Raw genomic sequence first — 8,111 nt, forward strand, 5'->3', positions numbered from 1 at the left:
AGCTGGGTGCTGCCCTAGCTGATTTCGGTCAGTGGATAGAGCTTCAGCTGGTGGACTAAAGGGCCCCGGGTTTGATTCTGGTCAAATGCACATACCTGACTTGTGTGTTGAGTGCTTGATGCCCAGTGGGGAGCATATAGGAGGCAGCCGATCAATAATTCTCTCTCACCATTGATGTTTCTATTTTTCCCTTCTTCTCTGAAATCAACAAAAACATATTTTTTAAAAAAGCTAAGTGCCAACATTAAAATGCCTGATTCTTAACATAATATAGCAAGGTCAGAAGAGACTGGAAAATTTGCAGGCCTTATTAACTAAGACTCGCTTTAAAAATAGCCTAACAAGTACCCAGGAGCCTCTGCTAGCCTATATAGTAACTTTGCACGAATCAGAAAAAGTCACACCTGCCTCATGACACTTTGCTGCCATCTGCCAGGAAATTACCATAATAAATATCAAATCTATCATCACCTATGATGTTGCTGCTTTGGAGATGTCTGTCACTGCAGGTCTAGAGGTTTACATACAAAGTTTGCTTCTGTCACTGCGAGCCAGGTACATGACAGAAGCTCTCTTACCTTCCCATCGCACGCTCATCACTCTCCTTTCTGTCCCTCACCCACTGTTTGACATAGTCACGCAGTGTTCAGTGACAAAACTGCTCAGCCTCCCATTTGCCTGAAAGTGACAATCGCCCTCATCGGTATCTGCTTTCACAGGTGCTTCAGCCTGGATTTCCTGTGCTCTCAGGCTGCTCCATTTAGATGTCCCAGCAGCGCCTCCAGTTTGTCAGAGGAGACACATCTCATTCTCTCTGCCCCACTTCCCTGTCTCTCAGGGGACATTGTCATCTTGGGGTTGTCAACAAATCTTCCCTTCTCCAAACACCCCACCGCTGAGCTGTTGCCAAATTCTGATTATTCCTACTTCGCTTCCCTTAGTGCATTGTGCTCTTCGCCTCCTCTGATTCCATTAACTCCAATCAGGACGTTAATGAGCACAGGTTATGGAAAATTACTCCAGCTTCGGATACTGTCAGCTCCACTGTTTCCACCTTACTCAGTGAACACCTCTGCTTACAAAATCTCCCGCCTTCCTCTACCTGATCTCACCACCACCACCACCACCAATTCCTGTGTTAGAGCTTCGAATAGAGTACAGCTTGGGATAGCCAGGCAAGATATAAACGGTTCGGATTGCTGCCTCTGGCAAATGGACTTGCTCAGTGTATACAAAAAGAGTCAAGGTAAAAAGTGATGCAGCCAGACTGCTGCAGGTGTTAGGTCACAGTAACTAAAACCCACTGGGCGGGGGCGGGGGAGGGGGGGGTCCCTGATAAAATGCTGAATTCCCCAGATTCACTGTCAAATGCTGCAAGTTCTGGACTAAATCCTGACAGGCATCCATCGCCTGCCGTTCTGTGACTTTTGAGCTTCCAGTCCCTCAAACTAACCTGCTGTTCTGATGAGCAGAAATCCCCAGCCTCAAGGGCCCACTGGTTCCGTTTTGAGATCAGAGGGTGGTGATGTGAGGCAGACAGCCGGAGAGTGTGGGCCTCAGAGAGAACCCGCTGCTCCCCACAACCGCTCTTCACCCTCTTTCTGGAACTTCCACTCAGAAAGCCTGGGGGGAGGGGGCAGAGAAGCCAGAGCCAGTACAAGCCGCTGCCCTGAACACTTACCTGTGTTTTGGCAGACAGCTTGTGGCATAACCAATCCCGTCTCCTCCAAGTCATTTGAGAAGAAAACTAGGAAAAATAGCCCATATTCAAGATTATGAGCTTCCTGAAGAGAGATCTGGTTTTTGCTCTTGGATCCTGGGAAGTAAGCTATGTCTCATACCTGATAGGATTATCTTTATTTAGGGTAGGAGCTGGCCACACCTGATAGTTTTAAAGTGTTAGCAGGCCCTGCCAGAAAGGTGAACCATATAACTTAGGATGGAGTTTCTGAGACTGAGTTCAACCACAGGGGCAATCAATCCATCATTCCATCAACCATGCCTACATAATTTTTTTTAAAATATATTTTATTGATTTTTTACAGAGAGGTAGGGAGAGAGAGATAGAGAGCTAGAAACATCGATGAGAGAGAAACATCGACCAGCTGCCTCTTGCACACCCCCTACTGGGGATGTGTCCGCAACCAATGTACATGCCCTGGACCGGAATCGAACCTGGGACCTTTCAGTCCGCAGGCTGACGCTCTACCACTGAGCCAAACCAGCTTCGGCAACCATGCCTACATAATTAAGACCTAATAAAACCTAAAATGAGCTTCTCAGTTTGGCAATATTTCATGCATATTGTCACATATCACTACTGGGAGGGTAATGCAATATGACTCCATGGGGAGAAAGGACAATAGAAGTTTGGTATTTGGAACCCACCCAGTCTCTGCCTTATGTAGCTCTTCCTCTGGCTGGTTTTAATTTGTATTCTTTCAGTGAGTCCTGTTGGTCCTCCTAGCATACACATCCAATCTGAGGGTAAATGGGATACACCCCCTCCAAAAAAAAAACAAAAAAAAAAACAACCAAAAACTTGCAGTTGGTGCAGAAGTGAGAATTTGCCCCTAACTCTGGGCAAATGGACTGAAAGTAAAGTATAATGAAAATAAGTTTATTAGGTCTTAATTATGTAGGCATGGTTGCCGAAGCTGGTTTGGCTCAGTGGTAGAGCGTCAGCCTGCGGACTGAAAGGTCCCAGGTTCGATTCCGGTCCAGGGCATGTACATTGGTTGCCACAAGGAAAGGTCCCAGGTTCGATTCCGGTCCAGGGCATGTACATTGGTTGCCACAAGGTTAGTCCACAAGGAAACTTTATTTTAGGACAAAGTTTCCAAACTATGAAAATGAAGTTATGGAAGGCATCTCAAGGGATCTGCTAAAATATAATATTATCATCTTCCTAGCAAAGTGTGGTTGGTGCTGGCCACATGCTGAGGACGGGACCAGAAGACTCGCAAAGCCCCCCAATCCAGGGGCTCCTCGTGGGGGTGGAATTCTCTCCGTGCTTAAATCTCCCGAGGCTTTCTATCACATTTAGAATGAAATTCAAACTTCTTAACTTACCTATGTCTGTGTGTGTGTGTGTGTGTGTGTGTGTGCGCTTCCCCAACTAAAATGTAAATCTAGATCAGTGCTGGCACATTGGAAGCACACTATTCATGTTTGTGTAATAAAAGAATAACTCAAATAAAAGGAATATAAAAATGCTTATTTTCCCAGTAAGACTTTATCTCTTGTTTAATTTTTTCTCATTTCTTTATTGAAATATAATTCATATACCATAAAATTTAGTCTTTTACAATTTGGGGGGTTTTATTATATTCACAAAGTTGTGCAACCATCTCTGTGATTTCATTTCTTGGGCCCAATTTTTTTTTAATATATTTTATTGATTTTTTACAGAGAGGAAGGGAGAGAGATAGAGAGCTAGAAACGTTGATGAGAGAGAAACATCGACCAGCTGCCTTGGGCCCAATTTTAATCCCTGTTCCTCCTTCCTTTCCACCATGTGGTTCTACCAAAGGCTGTCCATCATAATATCTTGTGTCCTAGAAAAATTAATTGTACTAGACAAAAAGCTGTTCCTAAAGTGTTAACTAAAATTTTTATTGGTAGTTCATCTCATGGTAAAATTGCATAACATGTGATGAACCTACAGCACTCATATTTTAGTGCAAATTTTAAAAACTTTAAAGCTATCAAGATTACATTATAAAATTTCCAAAAGCCTCCTAATATTTAAATCAAAAAGGGGGGTTAGTAGAAGAATCTCATGTAAGGAAAAATATCCTATAAGTAAGTTACATTTAAAAAATTTTTACTTTAGAAAATTAACTTTCATTTGAAATGCTAACAGCAAGACACCCATGTAAAACATACATGGTGTTAAAATAAGCCAAAGGAAAATCGTTTGTGCAAAAAAATGAAAAAGTATCGCAAGTCAAATTTATAGAAAAAATCCTTTATTAACTTTTGGTCGAAAATATGTCTGTATATTTTCAGAAAACAACTCTGAGACCATGTGGATTCCTGCAACAGAGAGGAATTGACAGGACTACTCCAGCCATGAAGACAGAAGAGAAACAGTCCAGAGATGGAAGATGCTGACGACACCTTGCCATACTAGCAGTCAGCAGCTTGGTATCACTGCAGGTTGCCCAGGACCAAACCATTTGTCCACCATCCAGAACTGAAATATCATTGCTGACATGTACACATAAGGAACTGTTTGACATTGAAATTGGGTCTCAAAAAAACTGTTGGCCCAGAAAGAAATTCACTACAGGTTGATTCATTTGCCTTTCAGCATAACCATTATTGCTTGTTTCATTTTGGTTCTTATAAGTGACATTTCTAGTGTCACATGATCTCACTCATCTAGAGGAAATGATGAACAACATAGACTGATGAACAAGATCAGACCTGGAGACAAGAAAGCATAGATCAGACTGTTGGACCTCAGAGGGAAGGTAGGGGAGGGTGAGGATAAGGGTGAGAGATCAAGCAAAGGACTTGTGTGCGTGCATATAAGCCTAACCAGTTGTCACAGACAACAGGGGGTTAGGGGCATGTGTAGGGAGGGGTTTGGGGTGTGTATGGGGGAATAAGGAAAAAATATGTGATACCTTAATCAATAAAGAAAAAATTTTTAAAAATAAAAAAATTGATATATCTTGCCCAGCTTAAAAAAAAAAAAATACCCTATGTGCTTCAATCATAAGAGAGCATAGGACATAGATGAGGTCAAATTCCTCCCCAGCACTTTCCAACAGAAACTAAGGAAAGAAGGGCCTTCCCTTGCAGGTGGGGAAGCTGTGAGGAATGAACCTGGAACTGGTGGTACCCAGATCCCCTGCCACATGGAAACAGCTGGTCCATAATAGGTGAGAATAAATCTGACATACTGACAGGGGTAACCCTGGTCCAGGTTGTCTCTGAGGCCAACCATACCACTCCACTTCCCGAAACATGGTTATCTAAGGCTTACCAAAGATTCTAAGCCAGCGGTTCTCTCTGGGCCCTGAACTAGTTCCCGGGGTTTTCTGTAACGTGGGAGCTAAGGTGTTCCTTAGGACAGCACAGTCCTTGTCTGGCTCCTACATTCCCTCAGCACGTGTGTTTCTAAGTAGTTACTGTGTGCAGGGCACTGCCCTGGAGTGTACAATCCAGTGGGGCCATGGCAGTGTGGTAAACTCAATGACAGAGAGACGTCCGAGCAGAGCATCTCACCCACTGTCAGTGGGGCAGGAGAGACTTTCAGAGGAAATGACACCGAAGCTAAGACCTGAAGTTAGAGAGGAGTTTGTATCAGAAGAGAAGTGCACAGGATGCTAAGGAGAATCAGAAGAGGTTCCCATTGGCAGGAGAGGTAAGGGTGAACATGAAGGATGTAACATTTAAATTAAGCTTTAAATCATGAAGATAAGATGCAGATATTTAGAGAAAGGACATAAGAGAACTTCAGTGGAGAACAAGGTGAGAAAAGGCCAACTACAGGACACAAGGAGAAATTAATTGGACTCTGGGGTTTGTGGAGGAAAGAGGTAAGAATTCGGCTGCAAAGGTAGGTTTGAAGGGCATGGCAGGCCAAAGCCCCGTGGGTTTAGGGCAGGGGAGCAGCATGCTGGGTTCCAAGCTGTGCGAGGCAGCAGAATGGAAAAGATGGGTGACAGAGAAGCTAGCTTGATGCCTATTGCAACAGTCCAAGAAACAAAACCATCTGGGCTCTCTCCTTGCAGCCGCAGCGCGACAGCGGAGCATAGGCGGCTGCGGCGGCGGTCGGAGTCATGGCAGGACAGGCCTTTAGGAAGTTCCTCCCCCTCTTCGACCGAGTCCTGGTGGAGAGGTGCGCCGCGGAAACGGTCACCAAGGGCGGCATCATGCTTCCAGAAAAGGCGCAAGGAAAAGTATTGCATGCCACAGTGGTCGCTGTTGGATCGGGCTCCAAAGGAAAGGGTAGAGAGGTTCAATCCGTTAGCGTGAAGGTTGGAGATAAAGTTCTCCTTCCAGAATATGGAGGCACCAAAGTAGTTATAGATGACAAGGACTATTTCTTATTTAGAGATGGTGACATTCTTGGAAAGTATGTAGACTGAAATAAATCACTATTGAACTGGCATCATGTGAAGCTGCCCATTCCATTGAAGTTCTGAAATCTTTCATCATGTAAATAATTTCCGTGTCTCTTTTATAATAAACTAATGATATCTAAACTGAAGAAGAAAAAAAAAAAGAAAAAAAAAAAAAAGAAAGAAACAAAACAATCTGACCCAGCACAGTGGCATCTAAGTTGAAGGAGACTTGACTTAGGGTGGTGAACACACAATACAATATATATTTGGTATATTATAAAATTGTATGCCTGAAACCTATATAATTTTATTAGCCAATGTCACCCCAATAAACACAAGAAAAAAAGACAAAGAAAAATATACATGGGTGCTGAAACTGGTTTGGCTCAGTGGATAGAGCGTAGGCCTGCAGACTGAAAGGTCCTGGGTTCAATTCCGGCCAAGGGCATGCACCTTGGTTGCGGGCACATCCCCAGTAGGGGGTATGCAAGAGACAGGTGATCGATGATTCTCTCTCATCAATGTTTCTAACTCTCTATCCCTCTCTCTTCCTCTCTGTAAAAAAATCAATAAAATATATATATTTTTAAAAGAATATATGTGGGTGCCACATAAGAGGTAGAAACGACCAGATTTAACACTGTGATTAGAAAAAAGAGGAACTAAATATTATAATGATGGTGAGGGTGCTGGTGGTGGCAACCAGCATTCATTGGCCCCAAACTGGGCCAAATACTTTATTAGCATTTATCTCCTCTAATCTTTACCATCCTATGAGGTACATCCCATTATTATCCCCATTTCAGAGTTAAGGAAGCTGAGGAGCAGAGAGATGAAGTAATTTGTGCAAACAGAACCTTGATGAAACTTACAAAAATAAGGAATCCAGGCAAGAGAGACTTGGAAGGAGGATGAGGTCATTTTTGCACAGACTGAGTGAAGCTGAGCCCTGAACTTCAGGTTTAACTGTGTTCCTGCCAGAGGGTAAGACTCTTATCCACCCCTTCTTCTTCTCCGATTTCTTCGAGAGTACACAACAAAGTAGAAAATCCCAAGCTTTCTTAAATCAGGACCGATTATCTCGACTGCTCCCCACATCCACCAAGCCTGTCACTGTGACAAAAGGAAATTAGATTCATCTGATAGGCTTTGTTTTTCACAGAGCAATGTGGGATGATTACCCAGTATCCTGTGGTCTTCTAGGTGTTTGCAAATTGATTTTTTTGATGATTTGTTCCAGTAATTTTCCAAGTATTCAGTGTTTTTCCAAGTTCTTGAGCTTTATAATAAGAGTGACTTAAAATTCATATTTGCCTTCCCTGTCCTGTATTGATGTGAAGTTTTAAGATTACAATTATTTAGGGCATTTTTTTTGCATAAAATATATATCTCAGAGGGAACATACAAATATATATAACTATAAATACATATGTCTATGGGTGTAAGGTGATTTTAATGCAGAATCCCTCCCAGTTTATGACTGTAAGCAGAAAAGGAAACATATTGAGAACATATGGCTATTTCAAATATCCCAAATAAATTAAGCTCGTCACTTTCTAGAAATGTGAAAACACACACACACACACACACACACACACACACACATACACACACAAAAAACCTCACAACCTCAAAAAAAAAAAAATTTGTTCTGTGAACATTAACCAAAAGCAAGATACAACAGAATTTTAAAAATGTATCTTCTCTTTACCCAGTCCTGAAGCTAGGATTTGTAGGGAGTGGTATCTGGCCAGGACATCACGAGGAGATCTCATTTTTTGGTGGATACTATCTAAAGTCCAATGCCAGGGGCTCAGAGGAATAAAATCCCAGACCCAATGCTTCATGAGGGGCTCTATTAAACAGCTGTTAAGGGCTGAAACCAGTTTGGCTCAGTGGATAGAGAGTCAGCCTGTGGATTGAAAGGTCCCAGGTTCAATTCTGGTCAAGGGCATGTTCCTTGGTTGTGGGCACATCCCCAATAGGGGGTGTACAGGAGGCAGCTGATCAATGTTTCTCTCTCATTGATGT

General features: G+C 42.8%; 1 protein-coding gene across 1 annotated transcript; it reads left to right on the forward strand.

Annotated features, from left to right (window-relative positions):
* Positions 1 to 5,736: 5,736 nt before the first annotated feature.
* LOC311618794 (10 kDa heat shock protein, mitochondrial-like) lies at positions 5,737 to 6,221 on the forward strand. Its single transcript, XM_084876423.1, has one exon. The coding sequence runs from the start codon at positions 5,796 to 5,798 to the stop codon at positions 6,102 to 6,104; it is 309 nt and encodes a 102-aa protein (XP_084732549.1). The 5' UTR covers positions 5,737 to 5,795; the 3' UTR covers positions 6,105 to 6,221.
* Positions 6,222 to 8,111: the final 1,890 nt, after the last annotated feature.

The sequence above is a fragment of the Pipistrellus hanaki genome (assembly GCF_964339955.1).
Source record: "Pipistrellus hanaki genome assembly, chromosome: 3".
Taxonomy (NCBI): domain Eukaryota; kingdom Metazoa; phylum Chordata; class Mammalia; order Chiroptera; family Vespertilionidae; genus Pipistrellus; species Pipistrellus hanaki.